The 22,991-nt window shown below is 51.7% G+C and overlaps 9 protein-coding genes across 9 annotated transcripts in view; 6 read left to right on the top strand and 3 right to left on the bottom strand.

Annotated features, from left to right (window-relative positions):
- EI97DRAFT_431460 (uncharacterized protein) lies at positions 1-1,820 on the top strand. The gene has a single exon (XM_033797941.1). The coding sequence runs from the start codon at positions 93-95 to the stop codon at positions 1,557-1,559; it is 1,467 nt and encodes a 488-aa protein (XP_033655732.1). The 5' UTR covers positions 1-92; the 3' UTR covers positions 1,560-1,820.
- Positions 1,821-2,266: 446 nt separating this feature from the next.
- On the top strand, positions 2,267-4,047 carry EI97DRAFT_431458 (uncharacterized protein). The gene is made up of 3 exons (XM_033797940.1): positions 2,267-3,040; positions 3,136-3,806; positions 3,862-4,047. Exons 1-3 carry the CDS (start codon positions 2,514-2,516, stop codon positions 3,915-3,917), a joined length of 1,254 nt encoding a protein of 417 aa, XP_033655731.1. The 5' UTR covers positions 2,267-2,513; the 3' UTR covers positions 3,918-4,047.
- Positions 4,048-4,612: 565 nt separating this feature from the next.
- On the bottom strand, positions 4,613-5,785 carry EI97DRAFT_456627 (PWI domain-containing protein; the record flags this gene model as incomplete). The annotated part of the gene is made up of 4 exons (XM_033800747.1): positions 4,613-4,935; positions 5,009-5,324; positions 5,377-5,541; positions 5,591-5,785. 4 exons carry the CDS (start codon positions 5,783-5,785, stop codon positions 4,613-4,615), a joined length of 999 nt encoding a protein of 332 aa, XP_033655730.1.
- Positions 5,786-9,740: 3,955 nt separating this feature from the next.
- EI97DRAFT_394343 (AMP deaminase) lies at positions 9,741-13,740 on the top strand. Its single transcript, XM_033796297.1, has 4 exons — positions 9,741-10,080; positions 10,145-11,688; positions 11,734-12,854; positions 12,903-13,740. The coding sequence occupies exons 1-4, from the start codon at positions 10,071-10,073 to the stop codon at positions 13,510-13,512; spliced, it is 3,285 nt and encodes a 1,094-aa protein (XP_033655729.1). The 5' UTR covers positions 9,741-10,070; the 3' UTR covers positions 13,513-13,740.
- A 697-nt stretch (positions 13,741-14,437) lies between these two features.
- EI97DRAFT_499695 (uncharacterized protein) lies at positions 14,438-15,448 on the bottom strand (the record flags this gene model as incomplete). Its single annotated transcript, XM_033802621.1, has 2 exons — positions 14,438-15,076; positions 15,130-15,448. 2 exons carry the CDS (start codon positions 15,446-15,448, stop codon positions 14,505-14,507), a joined length of 891 nt encoding a protein of 296 aa, XP_033655728.1. The 3' UTR covers positions 14,438-14,504.
- A 527-nt stretch (positions 15,449-15,975) lies between these two features.
- EI97DRAFT_431454 (uncharacterized protein) lies at positions 15,976-17,777 on the top strand. Its single transcript, XM_033797939.1, has one exon. The coding sequence runs from the start codon at positions 16,076-16,078 to the stop codon at positions 17,543-17,545; it is 1,470 nt and encodes a 489-aa protein (XP_033655727.1). The 5' UTR covers positions 15,976-16,075; the 3' UTR covers positions 17,546-17,777.
- A 448-nt stretch (positions 17,778-18,225) lies between these two features.
- EI97DRAFT_499693 (uncharacterized protein) lies at positions 18,226-19,005 on the top strand (the record flags this gene model as incomplete). The annotated part of the gene is made up of 2 exons (XM_033802620.1): positions 18,226-18,328; positions 18,380-19,005. The coding sequence occupies exons 1-2, from the start codon at positions 18,232-18,234 to the stop codon at positions 19,003-19,005; spliced, it is 723 nt and encodes a 240-aa protein (XP_033655726.1). The 5' UTR covers positions 18,226-18,231.
- A 122-nt stretch (positions 19,006-19,127) lies between these two features.
- Positions 19,128-20,492, bottom strand: EI97DRAFT_431453 (putative short-chain dehydrogenase). Its single transcript, XM_033797938.1, has one exon. The coding sequence runs from the start codon at positions 20,254-20,256 to the stop codon at positions 19,270-19,272; it is 987 nt and encodes a 328-aa protein (XP_033655725.1). The 5' UTR covers positions 20,257-20,492; the 3' UTR covers positions 19,128-19,269.
- A 2,075-nt stretch (positions 20,493-22,567) lies between these two features.
- The window catches only part of EI97DRAFT_247810 (subtilisin-like protein), a 3,410-nt gene continuing 2,986 nt past the window's right edge, over positions 22,568-22,991 (top strand). Inside the window, exon 1 of the mRNA XM_033794109.1 lies at positions 22,568-22,991. This exon is cut by the window's right edge and continues 673 nt beyond it. Coding sequence (XP_033655724.1) covers positions 22,723-22,991 — 269 coding nt within the window. The 5' untranslated portion in view covers positions 22,568-22,722.

Here is a 22,991-nt window from a genome sequence, read left to right as displayed (position 1 = left end):
CTCCTGAAGCAGAGGGGGATGCAACAGCTAAGTCTGAGAGAGTCGCAACGACGCCTCCCTCCCCGAAAGACCCTTCTGCTCGCACTTCAGAGATGGGAGCCCCTGAAAGGGACGGGGATACAACAGCTGAGTCTGAGAAACTCGCAACGCCGCCTCCGTCGTCGGAAGACCCTCCAGCTCCCACTCCTGAAATGGGCGTTGAAGCGGACGGCGATGCAACAGCTGAGTCTGACAAAGTCGCAACACCGTCAGCATCACCGGAAGACCCTCCTGCTCCCATTCCTGAGGTGGGACCATCTGAGTCAGGTGAAAAGGAGACGGCCGGACCTGAGACGGAGTCCACGCCCCCTCCGCCACCGATCGATCCTATGGAGTTCCTGTGCCGTTCGGCTACTCCCTCTCTGAAGTCCACGAAGTCTTCCAAAAGTTCTTATGTGCGTCCTGTGCCGGGTCCTATCAGTTATTCTGTCCCAGGCGATCCCGCCGAACAACCTGCACCAACCAAGGCCGCTGAGGGTGGACAATCAACCTCGCCGGAAGCAACTCCTGCTGCGCCCTCGGAAGCCTCGCGCAAGTCACCAGCACCTTCAGTGAAATCCCACAAATCATCGGCCGAGCGAAGTGTGAAGGACATAAAATCAGTCGACGCACCTCCTCCCGCCGACAAATCTGTGGCTTCAAACTCCCCTGCAAACAACGCCCCGTCGCAAGCCCCAGAGAGTATCGCTGATGAGCCCTCTCCGTCTTCGATGCCACCACCAACAGCACCATCGGAGTCGTCTCGTCGGTCCACCAGTCCCTCCATCCGAAGCTCAAAATCGTCAACAGCCCCATATGTTCGCCCTATTCCGGTTCCAATTGGAAGTTCCACTTCACCAGACCCACCTCCCCCGCCTGAGTCAATAGCCTCTGCAGCGCCCTCCAAGACCCCGACCGCAACCAATCCCCCATCACCAAGAGAGAGCGCTATCATCCCTCCTTTCCATGCTCCATCTGCAGCCTCCACCAAATCTTCTTCGCATACTCTCCCCACTCCCCCTCGATCACGAGCCCCGTCGCCCCTCTTCCCCGCCGAAGACGAGATTGAGGCTCTCACACGCCACCGAAGCCGCAATCAGTCCGCAACAGCTCCCTCTCGCCGCTCCGGCTCAGCGCCCAAAACATCAAACGAGGAGCTCAAGAAAGAAACAACCAAAAGGACAAGCGGATACGCACTCAGCACCAGCAAGTCTACCACTGTTTCAACCGACGACAAGTCCCACCGACCTTGCTCGTGTGATCGATCACTGTCGGAGCAAAGCATGAGGAGCTCCAATAGCAGATACATGTGCGAAAGCCGTAGCGCGGCTATCAAGGGGCTATATCCAAATAGTCCGTTGGCTGGAGGTTCAGTGTGCTGTTCGCATAATTCTTTGGCGGGATCGAACTCTTCGATGCCGAGAGCGCGCTCGTTGAGGAGGAGGTCAGAGAGGTTGACCGAGAGGGGGAGCTGGGAGACAGGTTTTGGTGCGCAGGGGTCGATGGAGAGTGCCAGTGAGAGAAGAAACAGCGAGGCGTAGAGAATGGGTATGGCCTTGCAGACGTGGAGTCTTCATTTTCCCTTCGTTTCTTCCCATCGGTTTCTTACTGTTGCAGCGTTCATGTTCCGGGTTCGTCGGGTTCGTCACTGTCTGCTATGTTGCGGTTTTCCTTTTTCTTCAAGGTATATCTTGTATTCTTTTGCAAGGCTTTCATTTTCCTCTTTCCTGTGTGCTGGCGTCGAAAGGTTTCGTTATCCTTTACTGGCAAAGCGCATATGCATGAAGCGTCGCATTTTCCAGGTCCCTTTCGATGGTTCTACGAACCGGGATAATTCAGGTCTTTCCCTCTTCAGTTTTGACATAGCGGCGGCGTTGAGATTGGGTTTGAACTTGCCGGCTTGAATTTTTATAGCGTAATTGCATATAAGGGATGGATGGATACATATAAACGATACATATATCTAGTAGGAACTCTGCTTGCTCAACAACCTGCCTTGTCGTGAATACACAACAAGGATGACCATCACTTCTACAAACCTCGAAATTCTTTCTGTAATGACATAAAGTTTACTAAAACTTGCAAAGCACTTCTATGTGGTGTACTGTGTAAGATAGGTAGATGCTATATCTCTGAAATATGCCGGACGAGGTAGGACTCTAGAAGCGTGGGGTTGCCCCCACGACAACCTCACTAATCATCACCAAGTCAGCACTCCTCACAGATTACTGCTCTTGCCACGCGCAACGTCGTCATTATCTCCCTCCCTTCCACAGTCTCCAATCCATTCCAGGCAACCCCGAGTTTCAGCATATCTCCCACGACCACTCTTCTACACACTATCAGCTATCGCGGCCCAACTCCCCCGCGCCATGAATCTGAGCTGAAGCTCCTCTAACACCAAGCCACGAGGCCCGCGCCTCTTCTCCCCTGTCGCCCTCTCTGCACTGCGCTACAAGCGTCGTCCTCGCTCCGGCTCCGCACCCACAGCTTCCATGCTCCCTCTTGCTCCCCAGCTGCGCAACCCCTCTTCCTTCGCCGCCCTGCTCCAACCCGTTCTCCGTGCCCCGAACCCGTCTCACTTCCTCCGTTTATGCCCTCGCCTCTGCATTCCCATACCTCAAAGCAGACGATGCTTCGCCGCACGCACGAGACAGGAACCGCGAGTAGGGACGTACACACTACCGTATCCCGATGACGAGCCTTCCTCTTCCTCACACAACTCCTCCTCCACAGAAATCTCCACCAAACCCAAATCCCCCTTCTACTTCGAAGCCGGATATGCCCTCTACGCAAAACGACCCTCTCGACCGTTTCCTCCCCCCTTTCTGTCATACCCTTCAGGCAGCTTCTCCGAGCCGCTCAGCACACACAACAGGTCGCGCGATCGACGCGCAACCGTCAACGGGGAGCTGATTCGCGGCGTGACAAATGGCGACGACGCGGTGATAGTAGGGGAGAACTTTATAGGCGCGAACGATGGCGTGGGAGCTTGGGCGCAGAAAGAGAAGGGTCATGCTGCGTATGTTGTACCTTTCGTCCTGTTCTCGTCTTCCCCTTGTGTTTCCGGATGAAAACATCCCATAATAGGACACATCTTGCTAATTCCTCAATCAGCCTCTGGTCCCGCCTAATACTCCACTTCTGGTCCCTGGAGGCCGACGCCGCAGATCTATCAGGGTCGTCCAAAGACGCGCCCCCACCCGACAACATCGCTTACCTTCAACGCGCCTTCGAACGCACCAAAGAAGCCACTTCTTCCCCGAACGAATGGTACGGCACCACCACCGCTTGCGCCGCGCTCCTCACCGCCGAGCGAAACAGTAGCCCTCACCCCGTCCTATGGGTCACCCAACTGGGAGATTCCCAGATCATGGTGCTGAGGCCAAGGAGCAGAGAAGTTATATTCAAGACGACGGAGCAGTGGCATTGGTTTGATTGTCCGAGGCAGCTGGGGACGAACAGCCCGGACACACCTCAACGTGACGCGGTGGTGGATAGGGTGGAGATTGAGGAAGATGACGTTGTGCTAGCCATGACGGACGGCGTAATTGACAACCTGTGGGAGCACGAGGTCGTCGAGACCGTGGTCAACAGCATGCACAAGTGGGAGAATGAGGCGGGGAAGGTGAATGAGGGCAAAGACCCCGCGGAGCAAACTTATTCGGATGGTATGCGCTTTGTTGCACAGGAACTGCTCAACGCTGCGAGGAAGATTGCCGAAGACCCATTTGCTGAAAGCCCGTATATGGAGAAAGCAATTGATGAAGGTTTGTCTATTGAAGGAGGTGAGTACCGGGAAGTACGTCCCTTCTGAGGTAAGCATTATTGATCGTTCATTAGGCAAGCTCGACGATATCAGTGTGGTCGCTGCCCAATGCAAGAGACGCAAAGGTTGAAGCCAGAAAGTCGACCCGAAAATCCACCCCCAATGAGCCATGAAATGGCTAGCCCTCCCAAAGACGCCATGTGAAGAGAACTTCAACAGTCGAGGAAGAGAAGTCCTAAACCATCCCGTCACACATGCAAGTAAGTCGGTCCCCTCGGTGAAAACTGAGCCCCTCCGATAACCAAGCTTTCCTAGGACGTGCTCTATACTGAAGACACTCGCCACATCACAATTGGCGGTCTGGCATTGTCGATAGCCATAAATCCGCTGTCCCTCAGAAACGGGTCGTTGTCCTGGTTGCTGAAAAGAGTTGGTGTAGTTTATGCATAAGAGGGGACAAATGATCCTGGATCGAAACTTACGCAAGCCTCTGAAAAGAGGAGGCATGAACCCTCTACGCTGGGGATTCACCTGGCGACGAGGACCTTGGAGACCGTGTAAACCTACGTCTGTTATATGGTGACCTGCTTCGAGATGTTGATCTGCTTGAACTCCTGGAGCGCTTGCGCTTCTGAACATCAGCCCTTGTATTCAATAAACTCTCTTCGGAGGAATGTGCAGACGGAGGACGCTCATCCTCCCTCACCCGCTTAGATCTGGGAGTGACCGACCGCGCAGAAGTGCTTGACCTTGATTCATAGCGACGGCCCCTGTGCCTTGGAGGAAACCGTGAACGTGTGAGGCTACGCCTAGGTGATGGTGAGCTCAGTTTCTCTCGCGGGGTTGCAGATCGGGAATGATGCCTCCTGGAAGCTCTATCTCGGCTTCGCGAATACGACGAACTCCTACGCCTCTTCCTGCTGTAGCGACCGCGCGGAGAACGAGATCTAGTCGAAGAGCGACGGGCGCGACGAGGTGAAGGCGACCGGTCACGAGGAGACCTTGAGCGGCTTGTCGAAGCAGCACGAAGCCTCCTGCGCGGAGGAGACCTGGAGCGGCTTGGCGAAGTAGTACGAAGCCTCCTGCGAGGAGGGGACCGAGTGCGACTCGATGATGGTGATCGACGACGTCGCCTGCGGACCGGAGACCTTGAGCGACTCAGAGAAGGGCTACGACCGCGACGCGACGGGCGAGGAGATCGCGAGCGCTCAGACGAAGTACCGCGATGGTCACGACGGGGAGTAGGAGACCTGAACCTCTCAGCAGAACGAGATCGGCCCCGCTCAGCAGATCTGTTCCGACCACGTCCTCGGGGAGGAGGGACATAAGAGTCACTATCGCGTCGAAGCGGAAAAGTGTGGCGCGGTGGTCTACGCTGCTGATTGCGGTCATCACGACGGCCCCGACCACGCCCACGTCCTCCAGGACCGGTCCGGTCCCTGCGTGCAGTCATCTCATCTTCACGGAAAGAGTTGATCATCTCGTCTTCTTCCTTGTGTGCCTGTCGTCTGCGGCTCTCGGCAGCTGCCTTCGATGCCTGTGTGGTGCGTTAGTGTGATGCGCGTGAGGCGAGAGTGAGATAACAATACCTGCTCTTTTTGCAGTTCGAGCTTCTTCGCTTCTAGCAACTCTTTTGGCACACCCGCAGTACTTTCCTGGGCGCTGAGCATCAGATTCCACAGTTCTTTGCAAAACCGCGGGCAGTCCTTGTCGAGGAAGCCCTCGAGTTGAATCTGGATCTCCTTGATCTTGGGCTGTATTTCGCATTAGCACCTGAAATGAAGCAATGAGCATCGTACTCACATATTGCTCCTTCTCCAGCAGATTGTAGCACGTTTCAATGACAATATCGTCATCGTCGCCGAGAATTGCAGTAATCTTCTCCGCAACCCACTTCTTGATGATGTCGAGGTTGACCTTCTCGATATCCACCTTTTTGTCGAATTCAAGAGGGAACTTCGTCGCCTTCAAGCGCTTCTGATCGGCAGTGAGCGCCATCATGGCGCGGCGTTCGCAGAGAAGGGGTGGCGGGCGAAAGGAGATGTTGTTGTTGTTGTGTTGGGGTTGCGGGAGATGAACGTCTATGGCAGAAGGAGAAGGAGCTCGGGCCAAGCTTGGCATGGATTATAGTTTCGCCGCTTCCGAAGCCCCTCCCGTCTTGGCGCATCTGTGATCGCGAGTTTGTCTTCACATCTTTAAAAAGCCATTGTTTTAGACCAGGCATACCAGATTGTAAGTATAGGAACCGCAACCGTGAGCTTCTGTCTCGATGGCACCCCGATCTTTGTTGATTATCTCGCTTTCCGTTGGTCCCTTGTCGTCGCCAGGAGGCTTGAATTGACCAATCCTCATGTTTGCATTCAAGCAGCCTCACAAGGCCGGGGCCTAGCCCACAATGTACTACCAAGTTCAGCAATATCCTTTTCCCGGCGGAATGGCAACGCGGTGCGGCTTCTCGCTCATCCGTAGGGCTGTGCTTGATGAAATAAGCGAAAGGTAGTACACCGACTTGTGCGAAAAGGAAAACGAAACATCCGACTGAAAAATGCCCAATAATGAGTGAAGATGTTAATGGCGCACGCATATGCATTCATAGCGAGACATTCCATAGAAACTGAGACATGGGATGAGCCGGAAACCGTTACTGTTCTGCTATATGGCAGACCCCGCGTGCTATTGTTAGCATCGCAACTTGTGGTCCGTTGTCACCTCTTCCCACGATCACCCCCATTTTTGGTGCCAAATTGAGACAGATAGGAGTAATCAGAGGGATCACCAGGATTGGCATTATTCGACTGTGGAAATGATTTAAAGTCTGCCGGACGGATGGCTGCCCGTTTTCAGGCTGGGTGATCAGATGTGTGTGTTTCTGAAACTCATCCTACGACCGAAAGACCGAGCAGTTCGAGGTCGGGTAGTGCTGGGCCGAGTAGTGCAGCAGTGGTCTCTACGTTTCTGCTTTCATATGGGTGCAAGACAAACCCGACATTCTTCTGTTGTGTTGCTGCGGTCACAGAAGAACTTTGGGCAAGTGGCCTGATATGCTACGATTACCGTGCCCTTCGACATCGTCACGGACTGGGGCAATGTTGGTTTGGCTGAGTTGTAAGTGTAAGTCCGGATTGTGAACCAACTCTTGGTTTCGAAGGGTTAACGCACCTATGGAGCACTCAATTCTCCTGATTGGCTCGTTCTAGAAACCATGAAAAGAGAGGACTGGGAAGCATTGGAAGAGAACTGTGTCTTTCACAGCCTGAGAAGTACCTACCATCAGTTAGCAAAAGCACCCTTAGGCAGGCGAGTCATGGCATACTGTCAAATCCACATGTGAAGGTATAGTATCATCCAGGGCGGATTGGATGACCGGAAAGGGAAGGGACATGAGAGCCTGCCATGAGCGTCGCACAATGCTATTGCGAGTCGGACGGTGATTGAAAGGACATAGAGAGCCGTGCTATCTGAGACAGGCAGCTGCGGCTATCCAATGATGTCTCTGTTGAGACAGAGAATGGCCTGTACGGCGGTCATCGATCGGGTGAAACAGATCTGCAGCGTCCTCACGATCCGGGACCGGTGAAACCAAGGCTACAGCGGTCGTACAATCCGGTCCAGGGTATGGTGAACGCGCTCAAGGATGTGCCTGTGCTATTTCCATCTATTCTCGGGCCTGGGTCTCGGCCGACAAAGCCGTACAAGGCCAGTACCAGAGATTATCCTAGTTTGATGGGCAGTTCCGGATATGTTACGATGTGGAAGGGCGAGTGCGAATCACCTTGTTATCTAGATTCAGAGTGCCATGATCCGTGAAAGCTGTACATAGAGCTCCGGATGGATATTACAGCCAGAGTACTATCCGGAATCCGACCAGACCCTATTCAAACCCCGGTCCCAAATATTTGGGTCATACCGTGCAGGGAACTGCGGACGGCGAAAATAGATTCACTGCCGGCTTCGCAGGCTTTGCAAGCACTTGACTGGTCAAGCTGCATAGATTATGCCGCCAAGGCATCTGCGACCATGGAAGCCTCAACGGCCGGGAAGTCTCCACCTCATCAGTTCCGTGACGGACCACGGTAGTCACCTGCATGAAAGGTTATCCTTACGGCTTTTCGTGTGAATGCTGCCCACCAAGAAGAGACAGCATTGTATGGCGCCGGAGGCCAAAGCTTTATATCACGACAGCATGGTAAGGGCACGGTGTGACCAATAACAGCTTTTTAGGATTTGATTAGACAAAAGGCAAGTATTTATAACCGTCTGGGGCTTCCTGAGCCCTTCCTGGAATATGTGGACAACGACTGGACGTTGAAAGGTAACATGGGAAAATATTCTTCCCGTCACTCGTATACACTGTCACCAACTGTAGATAGTCAGCCCCCAAATCCAGGTGGACCGGACTTTACCTATGGCCATTGTCCAGCTTGCCGTTGAAGTGCATGGGAGACACTCCCTTATAGATTCTCCGAGGTCCCGAATCCCGAAGGCTTTCGTTCTCATTTACAGAACGTGGATTCCAGATAGACCCGTTCCTTCGTTGTCCTCACAATGCCTCCGGATATTGACATCGGATAACGTGCAGGCCGGCAATATCCGCTACATCGTGCAGACGGATGAATCATTCCCGACGAGATTGAGCACTGAGTTCACCTTCACGAACTCCTATTCGAGATGCGCACAGATAACAATTGAACAGATGCGGATACATTAGGAGTCCGTGAAGCTCATAACCTTGTACACCCCTTGGCTGAGGCCCGTCCAAGAACGTCAATACGGGCCTTGGGGCGGCCCTTTCCGAGACAACTTCTCCTGTCCGGCCTATGTACGCGGTGACATATCAAAGGACGGATGGATCCTGAAACTGCGTTCAAAGTCTCGTACAAATAATGGCCTGGAAGCTCCGTGGAAAAAAGCAACCCTGAGCAGTCACCTCTTAAGTGCACAGAAACTCGAACCACGCCATACCAACGTTGACCCTCACTCTTTATCAAATATACGGCCGGCTTCTCGAATCGCGGCCATGCCTCATGCTGTTGACAGGACTGCTTCAAGGGCATCCCAGCCAGTAAGATTCTACTTCCGGCTTCATCTTTCTGCAAATTGGAAACTGACGGTAACCACAGGCGGCAGGGAACACTCAAAGTACGATCGTAACAACGCCACAATCCCAGGGAAATGCTCTGCAATCCCCCGCGCTAGATCAGTGGTTGCGCCAACCGTCTCGAGACGAACCCTACCACCAATATCGAACTGTCGATTCTAGCGGAGGACATGGGGCACGTGGGGAAAGTTACAGGCGCCAGAATTGATTATCATCGTCTTGTAGCCGGAATGGATTCCGATTACGGAGGTTCTTCATAAGGAATGAGATCTCAAGGCAAGTAACCCGGTTTAGGCACATAATACAAGGCACCTTCCCGCCCAATAGTGATTAGTCGTAATTTTTGATGCTGGGCATGCTTGATAGGCGGCTTTGTGAAATGGGGAGAGGGTCGAGTCTGTGCCCCAACGTGCCCTAGGGTGTGGTGGTACCCTACGCTTTACTGTTCCGTGAAAACCTTGGTGACAGTGGAGAAAGGGTGCCAGAAGCTCAAACGCCCATCTCGTGACTCGGACTTTGCAATTAGAGGAGTAGGACGGAAGTGTCAAGAATGATGTTAGATCCTGATGAGACGGAGCTCCGATGTCTTTTTAGCCTTGCCAAGCATATCCATGCGAGAGTCGATCTTCCGGGATCCTTCTAAGCATTGCGTAAGATTTGTTATGGTAGATTTTCGCCAAAGTTAGCTCCCTCGCTCTTTAGTGAGATTTACGATGAACATCCGTGACGAAGATTGGAGAGAGGAAGCCGTTTATGATCACCATGAAAGTCACTTTTACACAGTGTATCTTTCTGTTCTCTTACGCCACATGCAAGCAGATCAGGGTAGTCTCTATACATCTACTAAGACATTGGTGCATGTGCCTGGCATCTTTTACCCGTTCCGAACGTCCAAGAGCCGAGGAAAACAAGTACTAAGGCGCTAAACAGCAATACGGTAATTCATATATCGAAGCTCCAATCCTATCTCCAACCATTTACGGCATCCGGACCATGTAGGACGACCTCGAGATTTATTGCGCGCGTGTGATTCTCGTAGCCCAGCAGGTGGGTGTTTTGGTGGACGTTGTCGCATGATGGAGGGCGCCACCTCCCGCGCTGCGCCACATTTGTGGGCACCCCCAGGACGACTGTAACTTAGATTTCCAATGGGGTCCGCAAACACTACTATCACAGCGCCGCAGAATGATGAAAGGTATTTCGCACTACACGCGTGCAACGAGCTCACTCGCGCTCTAACAGCGGCTTGCTTGATTTAGTTTCTGCCTCGACCGCTCCCGACGCGTCTCCTGACCTTACCCCCGCCCATGTCGACGATCCGCAGTTACCCTCCTCCGAAGAGGAGGATGCCGTGAATAGCGAGTCCTCCGACCACGAAGAGGAGAATACTTCGTCCACAGGAGTAGACGGCCACAGTCGAGCCGGTGCTGCTGGAAGTACGGCCGGCGAAGACCATGATGGCGACGGCTCTGACCCCGTCGACAATGCACAAGCTGCTGGGATGCTACCGCGCGATAAGCAGAAGAAAACAGCCTACTACGATTATGCGTCCGAGAAGCAGATGAGCCATAGCGAGGCAAGGCAGTTCTATCAGCGGCACCAACTGGAGGGTTTCGGAGGTTCGCAAGCAGGAGATGGTTACAGCCCTATATTACGGGCAAAGACGTTCCCTGTCAACTTCACTGGCGGCGAGGGGAATGACCTGCTTGGAAGAGAAGATAGCATTCACTCTCGGAGGAGCAATATCAGTCTTCCTAATCAGGCACAAAAGTCCGCGCTGGCCATTGGCTTGTCACAGCCGGAACAGTCACACGAAGCGCGACCACAAGCACAGCCCTCTGCGCAAGGTCCCTTTCCGACAGATATGCTTCTACAGGCCGACCAGCAAGCCAGAGACCACACTCGACACCCCGGGCTCCCGCACGAGCAAAAGCCGTCACTCCTTACAAGTCAAGGCATACATGGTGCAGGCGCCGGTATAGGAATAGGAACAGGAGCTGGTGGCTTCGCCATGTCGGATAGTGAGGTCACCGCTGAACTTAGCACCATCTACACCAATGTGCAGAAGGTGCTGGATCTCCGGCACAAATATGTCCGTTTATCTCTGCAAGGCTCCGGGGACAATCCCAAAGACGATCCGAGCTGGAAGATCTACCCGCCTCACCCGGAACCCGTATGGGACGACTCGAAAGAACGTCATAATGGAACGAATAGTATGCAGAATAGTGCCTTAGTGGAGTCCGGCGAATTGCCCAAACCGCCCAGAAAGATGGGAAAAGATATTGGAGAGGACTTTCACATTGAGGAAGTGCCAATACCGGGGCCCTCCGAGATGTCGTTCCGCCTGGATGACAGTGGAGTCTTCCAGGTTTATGAAAACAGCTCAGCAGAACTCGATGCCCCGATTGTGGCCATACCCACGCTGCGAGATTTTTATATCGATTTAGATACTGTTCTCGATGTTTCATCTGATGGCCCCAGCAAGAGTTTCGCATTCCGCAGGCTTCAGTATCTGGAAGGAAAATTCAACCTCTACTATCTTCTTAATGAGTACCAGGAAATAGCCGACAGCAAGAGAGTGCCACATCGAGACTTCTATAACGTAAGGAAAGTGGATACGCACGTTCACCATTCGGCATGTATGAACCAGAAGCATCTTCTCCGCTTCATCAAGTCTAAGATGAAGAAGTCGCCTGACGAGATCGTGTTGTTTCGCGACGGGAAGCATTTGACTCTCAAGGAGGTCTTCGAGTCGATCAATTTGACCGCCTACGATCTCAGTATTGACACGTTGGATATGCATGTGAGTAGTCGGACATCTTCGATTGATACAGTGCTGACTCTGCAGGCTCACACCGATACATTCCATCGCTTCGACAAGTTCAACTTGAAATATAACCCGATTGGTGAATCCCGCCTGCGCACAATATTCTTGAAAACCGACAACTTTATCAAGGGCCGCTATCTCGCCGAAATCACGAAAGAGGTCATATCTGATCTGGAGTCCAGCAAGTATCAGATGGTAGAATGGCGCATCTCCATATATGGTCGCGAACTTGCAGAGTGGGACAAGCTCGCGGCATGGGTCGTGGACAATAAGCTGTTCTCGCCAAATGTACGCTGGCTCATCCAAATCCCACGCCTGTACGACGTCTACAAGGCTACAAACCTCGTGGAAAATTTCGAACAGATCGTCGTGAACGTCTTCCAGCCTCTCTTCGAGGTCACCAAAGATCCCTCGAGCCATCCGAAACTGCACATCTTTCTGCAGAGAGTGATAGGCTTTGACAGCGTTGATGATGAGAGCAAGGTTGAAAGACGCTTGTACAAGAAGTTTCCCGTACCGAGAGTCTGGAATTCAAAGCAGAATCCACCTTACAGTTACTGGATGTACTACCTGTTTGCCAATATGGCTTCATTGAATTACTGGCGGAAGCAACGGGGGTTCAACACTTTCCTTCTTCGGCCGCACTGTGGTGAAGCTGGTGACACAGATCACTTGGCTGCCGCCGCGCTATGCTGCCATAGTATCAGTCACGGCCTTCTACTGCGAAAGGTACCGCTTCTGCAGTACATCTTCTACCTCGAGCAGATCGGCATTGCTATGTCGCCCCTCAGCAACAATGCGCTCTTTCTAGCATACGAACGGAACCCATTCTTAAGTTACTTCAGACGGGGTCTGAATGTATCCCTGTCGACGGACGATCCTCTGCAATTCGCTTTTACCAAAGAACCCTTGATTGAAGAATATTCGGTGGCAGCTCAGATCTACAAACTTAGTGCTGTGGATATGTGCGAGCTTGCTAAGCATTCGGTCGAGCAGAGTGGATTTGAGCATACTGTCAAACAGCGCTGGCTGGGAAACAATTACCATCTACCTGGAGTGGCCGGGAATGACATGGCAAAATCGAATGTCCCAAGCATCAGAGAGGCGTTTCGACACGAGACCTTGGCCCAAGAGTTCGAGATGTGAGTGTATGGCTGTGAATGCAGTTGGACGTCAGCTGATTAATCTAGGATCAATCGTTACACGCGTGGGACCCAGACCAGGGCGAACAGCCTCACTGCATCGAATCTGCAACCCGGCAGCGCGCCTGGCCTCCAGACGCCGAAGTCGACGTTTGCCACACATGCAGGCTCCCCTGCCGCTTCACTGCCCACAAATCCGTCCGCTTCCAATTTGGCAGAGCACGTACATTTCGCACTGCCACCGGGTGCCTATCAAGGATCACCGGTGTTCCACACGCAACAGGCCCGTATTCCCGCCACGCCAACCCAGCCAGGTGCTCCTACACAGCCAACTTCGCCCACACGAACCAAGGATGAGCACTTCGAGCGGCCCCGGCGTAGCTCTATGGCTCTCAACCACGGAGTCACTGTAGTCCCACAGCCTACTCAAGGGGTGCTTGACCCAGTAGTTCCCCCGCAAAACCTGCAGGCACAAGCATCCCAGGTCCAAAGTCCTGAAGAGCTCACTTCGCCTCGCACCGCTGGCGCACCAGGAATGACTATTGATCCCAATGAGCCAAGAATCTTTCCAGGCGTTGTTAGTAGGAGGAGGCGGAGCAGCCTGCGGGGACATAGTGTTATTGAGGTTGACCAAGCACAAGGTCAGGACAAGACATGAAGGTCAGGGATTAGGAGGAACGAAGGTGCTGGTGCTGTTGAGGAGCATGACTCCAATACCTAAGGCAATTATAACGGTTAGGTGACGTCAAACACTTGCCAGCGGTTTCGGTTGATAGAAACTTCTGCTCTTTCCTCAGTGGAATTATGAAACCCTGAATTTGGTATAGGGGTTGGTTGGCGTATTCGCACGTCGAATAGACAATACAATTACCCCCATTACGCACGCTTAGTCCCATGCCATCTCCTTCCTCCAGCTTACTTCATACATGCAAAGGACTAAAGAAGCTCCGATGAAGGACAACCCTAACAGGACGTATGGTGTCTACGACTTCTCCTGACCATTCGGCTTTCTTTCAGCCTACTTTGCTACCTTTGTTCATCGAGTTTCATCTCGATCTTAAACGTCAGCTTTAGACATCATATCTCGACCCACAACGACTGTTTATTTGCAAAGCTGCCGCCGCTACTTCTGTGTTCCTCTGAAAACAATCTTTTTGACTGGATAACTGCATAAGATTTGGACTCTACCAACAGTATCAGAAAAACAGGTCCTTTGGAGAAGGTAACGAGCGCCGCTCTGTGTATGCGTATCCACAGGGGCTAACATGCAAGGTTAAGTGCTATATCTTTGCGAATGTTCTTATTATACAACTCATGCACTCCTATGGTTCTCCACTCTACGGTTCTCTGCTCAGTAACCACAAGAGTAAAGTACCACCAAGCGAGCTCAGATCACGCTACGGTTGGAGAGAGTGAGGAAATACGGTTCCACTTACAACCAAAGTTGCCTAGGTATCTATTCTCCTTGCGTAGTTAATTCAGCAAATCAACCATGTCTTCAAAACGGTAACATCACCCTAATAGCTCCCCGTGTGTTTTACAATGCATTCCTTGCCCTCCGCTATTTTGCTTCGTATCTCGCCCCTCTATCTTTCCTTTACTCCTACTCTCATTTCATATTCTACAAAACGTATGGTTGATGCTCCTATCCTACCCCTCGCTCCGCGTCGAGCCTGGGAGCTCATGGCGAGGCGGCTCACCGTGCAGTTCGGATGGTTGTGTGAAGGTCTCGTGCACTGGATGATGTGCGTACCGCATTTGGCTGTAAGTCTTGTCGCCATAGCCAGCTGCATCAGATACCTGCACTGATGACAGTGCGTCTTTGCGTTTCCTCCTTTGTTTCAAGTAGTACAATATTCCCGCGACGATGATTGCGGCCGCAAGCACAAGTCCGATTGTCAGCCCGATAATAGCACCCTTCGGAAACCCATTGTCATGCGTACCACTCGTCTGACTCGATCCCGTTGTAGGTGCAGTCGTCGTACCCGACAAGGAAGCTGTGGATGACGGGGCCGTGGTTGAGGAGACTGTTGAAGATGATAACGTCACAGATTGACTTGTGTCGCCGCCCCGTGTGAGATACCAGCTGGTGCTCCAGAAGCCGCCGTTGGTCCGCTCCTCAGCGGTGCCTTTGGCGTTGACGACTCTGAAGACGAATGGGTTTGTGAGATTTGTCTCTTGTGCGCGGACCTCCCATTGGTACCAGTTAGTTGCCAGGTTAGCTTGAGGTTTATTAGCAGAGGTGAAGAGAATTCAAGCATGTCGATTCACTCACTGACGAGTTGCACCGAATCCGCAACTTTTCCCCTCTGGTAGAAATACAGATTGATGTTTTCGTACTTTGTGGACCATGAGATATTGATGTTGGAGCCTTCGCGGAAAGCAAGGGGGTATGCACGCGGGAAAATGAAGGAACCGTTGGCTGAGTCTTGAGGTGTCGTCCAGATCCGCCCTTCGTCTCTTGGATCGAGGTGCGTTGGAAGGGATGCTGAGGGCAGAATTGCAAACTCAGAAAGAAGAGCCTTCATATTGTGTTTGATGGTACGGTGGAAGAGGTAGTATCTCGGGGGAGGATCAAGTGAGAGGAGATCCATTGCGGCTACGCCCCAGGAGTTTCATCTAACGTTAAGCAAGGCTGAGCCCTTTGCCGTACCGCAGCGGATAAATGTACGCTTACGTGGGGCGTACTCTGACATCAAGTTCTCTTGAGAACGACTCGGATACAAGATGTAGCATCTTGTGGTAGACTGTGAATGTACTGCAGGGAGACATGGCCAAAACCTGGCCAACAACGGGTCTTGAAAACATCTTTTTCGGTGCCGTTACTGTGATAACAGCTCTTACTGTGTAGTCGTCTTCTTGACATTACCGTAAACCGCATTCGATTGTTGGAATATTTATGCGCAAGCATGTGCTTCAATCTATGCTTTCGGGCAAAGGCCAATCAATACTCGAGCTTGTCGCCCCCAAAGTTCCTACCGTAAGCGCCCTGCAGCTGTGCCACACCCTGCCAGTGTTCCAGCATTACGGAACCGGCTTTTGAACCCTGGGAAGCATGGATCGCGCCGAGCACTCACAGTCAATCCTGCTGCGCCTGAACGAGATTGAGTGATGGCCAACACTACGCCACGGTCGACATCATCGAGGCCGACTGTCGGATCGAGATGTGTTTGACCATCTCCAACTTCGAGTTGCAACAGGTTCAATTTTGATGCTTGAAGATGGGTGCAGGAAAGGTGGCTCACCAAAGTTGGAGCAAATTTCCGGCACACCCATCCAGGCCGTGGGTGTCGTTCCGACGCCGAAATCGTATCGGAATTATCGCTTTGGTTATTTGCTCTCTTTTCTTCTATCTCTGTCGCAGGTCGACAGTTAGTACCGGCATATCAAGCCATCCACAAAGCGCATTATATTGTCCTCGAAACCCCATTCAGAAGGACATACTAGTCGTCCTTCGGACAGGGGCAACCGAGATACTCGAGAAGCTGCCAGTCCATTTCGAAACCACATTACGCTGCATACCGAACTATGTCATCTATTCTGATTACGAGGAAGAAGTCGAGGGGCACCATATCCACGATGTTTTTGATGAACTTAGCCAAGATTTCAAAGACTCGGTCCCGGATTTCAAGCTTTACCATCGACTCAAGACGAAGGGTCGAGATGGCATCTTTATTGACGGGACGGAACACGGCGGAAGCGGTCCGTCGGGCTCTCTAGGCAACCCAGGATGGAAGCTCGACAAGTTCAAGTTTTTGCCCATGGTCGATAAAGCTCTCCGGCACATGCCCCAAGCCAAGTGGTTCGTGTTCATTGAGATGGACACGTACCTAATGTGGGGCAACCTGCTGGAGTATTTGTCGAAGTTCGACGCAGAAAAACCGTATTATATCGGCAAGCAGATGTATATCGGCGAAGTGCTGTTCGCTCATGGCGGTTCAGGGTTCGCACTATCGGCGGCTGCGATGAGAAGAGTGACGGAACATTGGAGGGCCCACATGGCTGAGTATAATCAGTATACGATTGAGAAATGGGCTGGGGACATGGTTCTCGGCAAAGTGTTGAAGGATGTCCAAGTACCACTGCTGTGGGCGTTTCCTCACTTCCAGGGTGACCCGGTGTCAACGCTCGATCACAATATCACGAAGGCCGACCGACAGCCGTGGTGTTATCCCGCGATCACCTACCATCACATGCTTGAGAACGAAATCCGATCATTGTGGAAGTTCGAACAAGAGTGGCATCGAGCGCGTCCGAGCGGCGTTCCCTTGCGGCATGCCGATGTGTTCAAAGGACACATACATCCATATTTGAGCAGTCAAAGAAAAGACTGGGACAATTATTCCGTAAATCCTAAGTTCAGTGAGAACGTTTTGAAAGACGGGGCGGCACACGCATCCTTCGAAACATGCAGGTTGGCCTGCGAGAGCAATCCTGCGTGCTTGCAATTCTCGTTCAGCAATGCCAGTTGTTCGGTCTCGAGTGAAGTACGATTGGGTCGAAGGGCGACAGTGCAATGCTTGGAGTATTCTGCGGCCGCTTCAAAATGCGAGAAGATGAATGAAAACATAAAGGAAATGGGAGAGGGAACCTTGAGTACTGCCTCATCTGGTTGGATGGTAGCGAGAATAGCAGAGTATGTGAATGCTATGGACGAAACTTGTAATGGCCATGGGGATTGGATCACCTAGAGAGCAGGCGGCCCAAACAGGAACTTGTCCAGCTACGGTTATGGATCACAAAACCAAAACGAGAATCGATCCCAATATCCCGAATTCGAACACATGCCTCCACGTTCATCGCTGAGCCTCACAGCATTGATCGTAAGCAAATATAATATATTAGGGTGCATCTTATACAGCTAGAGATAGTAATAGCTAGTCTGGCCTGGGAGCTTTTCGGAGAATATAGAATAGAATCGTGGCTTTAGAGTCTAAAGAATAGAGTACCTCTACTAGACAAGCATACGAAGTGGGTCTCGTCACTCTAAGCCCCGAATTACTGTCCTTCGAGCCCATTGCGTCAGCCAACAGACTTGAGAGCCACTGAGCTCACGTGAGAGTGAAAGATATATGTGCAAACAGCGTGAGGCAGACCTTGCGAAGTCCTGCTCAAGTGATCCTTACGAATCTCTGGCAACGATATCGAAAAAGCATGCCTGCCCTACTCACATGTCTCTGCCTTGCAGCTTGTATGGAATTCAAATCATCCATGACATGATAATGTGGTATCAGCAATCATTGGAGCAATCTTCCGCTGTATAAAAAACATGGGCGCCAATGCTTACATGACTTTACAGACGAAATCTGGACTCCACCTTAAGTTCTCGGCACCGGATCTGCATCGCCAATCTCAAGTTACTTTGCACCAAGCCACGATGGAGTTTAATTTGGAACCGTCAGCGCGAATTCAACAGCTTTCCGCCTTGAACACGGTGGTCTCGCTCCAAGCGCATCTCCGGACGCTCATAATCGGTAACATAGCCCGCCTCAAAACCTTAAAGCATCCAACTTACATGTAAACAGCTCAAGGCCGAGCTCTCTTTGCCGTAGCAGACTCGTGTCTAAATGCAGACGCGTACGACGTCGTCCTAGAACGTTCCCAAGGGGCCCCGCCCCAACTTTGGAAGACCCATTTGGTGGTATACACCAAGGTGCGCAACAAGGTGGAACAGAGACTTGCTTACACCGGTATTTCTGCAGAGGATAGCGATGGTGCTGTCCTGTCGATGGTAGACCTATGGAACAAGTTGACTCCCATTTCATCTACCACATGGGGCGGGAATGGGGCTGGGAAGAGACAAACAAAGGCAGAGAGCAAAACTGAGGTAAAGTCAAAGGGAAAGAGAAAGGCTGAGGAAGAAGAAGGAGTGGGGAGTCAAGCAGAAGGCACAGGACATGACGTCGGACGCCAGGGATTTGGGTATGGGAGGCCGGTTTCACGCGAACGCGACCGTATGCTTTGCGATCCTAGTAAGGACATTCTGGCAGTCGGGGGGCGGGGAAATGAGAGAGGGGACGTGACCGCGTACACAGCGAGGAACACGGGACAAAATCCAGAAGCAAACCAACATGAGGGTCCGGCCGACGAAGAGACGGAGGGAAGGGCACCTGATGCCCTCTATTCGCCCCCAGATGGTAGTAGTCGATGAATAGAGATACGATTTCTATCACCACCTTTTACTAGTATGACCAGAGACAGCCTAGGTTTGTTGATGCAGGGATACAGGTGTACATCTCCCTTGATCACCTATGTGCAACCTTGAAGGCTGATTGATAAACGTAGCCATATTCGGCTGAATATTATTTCATAGTAGCTTTATGTGAAAGGCCAGGAGTCATTCATATCTGAAGTTACATTAAGTGCCGCCCAAAGTGTCGTTGCATGATCTTTTCAGTCGCATGACGCTCTCTTATCACTCATCCGACAAACTCCTAGTTACCCCCGTCTTGATCTTCTCCAATTTCTCTACTATCTCCTTCCAGACCCTCCTCTGCACCTCCCAACCCTGCGTACTCATGACCCATTTGCTCGGCAAGTGCACCTGGCAGTCACTTACGTAATGCCCATGGCTTTCAGGTCCCTGCAGTCCCGCATACACCAGATTCCTACTCCCCGCTTCCGTACTCCTCGCCACGAAGAACTTGAATACTTCAAACCCAAATCCGAGATCACGGGATAGCTCGCTGTGACACAGCCCGGGATTGACGTAATTGATAGTAATGGGGATATATGCGGCGGACTTTTCCTCCGCCATGGCGCGCACAATCAGGACTTCCAGGAGCTTAGTGGCCTGGTATCGCTCGCCCATGTCCGGATTCCCGGTATCAGGCTTTTGCGAAAGACGCGCGAAGATGGACTCGTTGGGTGGGGTATCCTTTTCCGGGAACTTGGCCCAGGCGTGGACTTCGGAGGATACGATGGTCAGGTTCGGTCGAGTGGAGAACTGCTTTGCTGTCGCTTTCAACTTTGGGAGAAGCGCAAATGCGAGTAGGAATGTGGAAACCACGTTGACGGTAATGTTGCTTTCGTCCTGCTCGGCAATGGTCCATTTGGCACTTGCGGTTCCGGCGTTGAGAATCGCGATATCGAGACGTGAGAGTTCTTTATTCGCGCGCTCGGCGAAGGAGAGAACACTGTCGTAGGATAGCATGTCCAGCTTCCAGACCTGTAGAACGCCTTTGGCACATTTTGTGCTTGCTTCGATGTCTTTCTTCGCGGCTTCGCCTTTCTCGATGGAGCGGACGGCTAGGATGACGGATGAGGCACCGAGTCGGACGAAGTGGCGGGCAGCCTCTTTTCCCAGGCCTACGTTGGAACCGGTAACGATGACAGTCTTTCCGGCGCAGGAGGTGGTGGGACGGGGCAGCGAGACAAGGAATTGGGAGTAGAGGAAGGACATCTTGTATAAAACAGTGTCGGAAGACTAGAATCTGATATTGCTGCCCAAGCGAGAAAGCAGGAGGAAGTCAGTACCAAACACTCTGGGATACACGAAGCAAAAGGGTGGAATATGGCCAACCTTATAGCAAGTCGTGCCCTGCGCTGTTAACGGATATAAGGCCACATTATGACCCGTACACCATTCAACATGTAAAACAGAAGCTAAGTCCAGAACAATGAACAGTAGTAAGCTCCATTACAGACGCGCTTTCCTTCGTTATGCATCCGGAGGCCATCAGTCCGCAAAGGCCGCCCGTTCGGACCGATGGCGGGCGGATATATATCATCACGTCACCGAACCAGTTTCACGTGGGGAGCACCGTCGGGAACTGGTAGCATCGGCTCAAAAATCAATTTTCCAAGGAGAGTCTATTGTGTATGTAGTTTCGGAGCGGATATTCTTTGTACTGTGGTATACTGAGATCCAGGCGCGTCACTTCATACCCTAATCATCAGAACAAAGTGGACAGAGATTTTATCTCCGATTAACGCCGAACGCGAGTATTTGACACGGCACAATTTGCGATGCAGGTTGCTCTAATAACCGCGGAAGCGACGTAAAATGAATAGTGGAATTGTCGGCTATGGGAACTGGCAGCAGAAAGTCTGCAGAGATATAGCAGAAAATGTCGTTACAGAGGTCGGGCAGTCTCTCCAAGGAGGTTGCGACTGCGCCAGCTTAGGGTTGCGTGAGCGGTTAGGGAGGCAGAGGGCTGTATTGTTCTGTACATGAGTTTAGACTTAATTTTGCGTGGAAGGATATTTCGACATTGGGGAAGAGTGATAACTGTTTCTGCGTAAAGGACTGAAAGGTGCCACGTCCAGATAGAGATTGCTGATTCTAGATCCGGATATACACTAGCCGCTAACCAGAGTAAGCCGCAGAGGCAAGATGCAGCACGTGTTCTCACCTTACAAAATTAGATGAAACCTACATGGGCAGCACCCTATCGGGCGCCTACTTTGCTTACAAAAGGATTAATCCTTTAAAAACTTGGTATTTCGAGATTTCGTTAGAATACTTGATTGGTGGTTCCTGGTCCGATCACATGTGAGCATTGAAGTCCTTCAATGTTCCATATTTGGATAAGTGGCTAGTGAGTGCACCGCCTCTCCCTGGTTCAACCTGAAAGTCTCATATCACGCTTCTCACAACCCAACACCCTTACATACTTGGGGGGAATGCGCCCCATAGCTATACATAGTGCTGCTCCTGCAGCAACGACGCGATGATGAGTGCGCGTAGCCTCGGCCATCTTTGGACAATCCTATTCCCAAGACTCTCTTCTGTCTCACTCCCTTCAGGGGCCAAGATTTCCCTGCCGCGTCTCGCGACATCAGCTCCTCTAGGTTCCTGGGAAGTCACCACATTCCTAATCGGGGACAACGAGAGCTTCCTTGCCCACGCGGTTCCCTGGGTTTGGCGAGTGGAGCAATGGAGGGGTTGGGAATCTAGCAGATACCATAGGGTGAATGACGTGCAGTGCACCCAGAGTTTCGAATTTCTCAAAGTCGAGCACTTCGAACCTATTCGAGAACACTGTGTACTTAGCTGACCTCCAGGATTAATCTCAAACAGCATCTACCTCAACATAGATTCGAAACCGCGTGCTTAGGTCATATGCTATCTATGACATCTTCAGTTCCCTTTGTTTTACTCCAAGTATAGAGTCTTCTCTGCCTCAACGTACGTTTCTTTGAATCTTGCGACAAACATCACGGTTGCGCATGTTACATCCTCCTACATAGCGATCCCCTGGAGGATGGCCTAACATAAGTTCTGAAGATAGTATTCTGGGAGCTTCACAGCCTACCGTTGGAAGGTATAAGAAGAATGTCAATTTCCATATCCTCTCGACAGAATTAAGAAGCATCATTTCCACTTCAGTTCTCGTTTGTGGTCATTTCCCTTCCCTTTCTTTTTTTCTTCTTTTCATTCCTCAGGTCCTTTCTTCTTGGATTGCAGTCGTCATTTCTTAAGTGAAACAAGTTCTTGCACGCTTTCTCTTTTGTTGGCAGGTCCAAACATAAGGCATTCTCAAAACGCGTTTGGGCATGGGATTATCTCCGCGAGCCGCTCTTGGAGCATTAGCCGTACTGCTTGCATGCGCATGCAGCACAAAAGCTCAGGACCAATCGATCCCTGGTTATACCCCGCCTGTCTTGCAGGTCAAGATTTTACCACAGACAATTGAGGATCTTGCCCTTCAAAGCCAGATCGAACTTCAGTGTGTCAAAGAGGCAAACCCAGACAAAGTATATCACGATACAAGCCTCAACTGACCTGTGCTAACACTTTGAACAGGCTCAACTTGCACCAGGAGACACTGTTTTAGTGCCACTGGATTGCTGTGAGGTTACTGGAAGCTGTGCGGCACCTTTCTGCACACAGAGAGACGCTTGTGATGCGAAACCTGGGCTCGGCATGATTCCCTTCCCTCAAGGGTCAACGACCATCACCGGCACTGTTTTCGCGACGGATTCGCCAGATGCGCCTGTCATTGTACCTCCCCCAGTTGTAACCGGACAGAACCCTCCTCCAGGCCCTGTCGAAACTCCTGAAAACCCACCGAATAACAACAACAACGACCCTGTCCCGATTCCTCTCCCGATTCCTCTCCCGAATCCCATTCCCAATCCAAACCCTCCCAATCCTAATCCCAATCCTCCCAATCCCAATCCAAACCCTCCCAA

The sequence above is a fragment of the Westerdykella ornata genome (genome assembly GCF_010094085.1).
Source record: "Westerdykella ornata strain CBS 379.55 unplaced genomic scaffold EI97scaffold_5, whole genome shotgun sequence".
Lineage (NCBI taxonomy): Eukaryota > Fungi > Ascomycota > Dothideomycetes > Pleosporales > Sporormiaceae > Westerdykella > Westerdykella ornata.
Note: the sequence above shows the minus strand (reverse complement) of the source record. Positions and strands in the feature narration are given on the sequence as shown.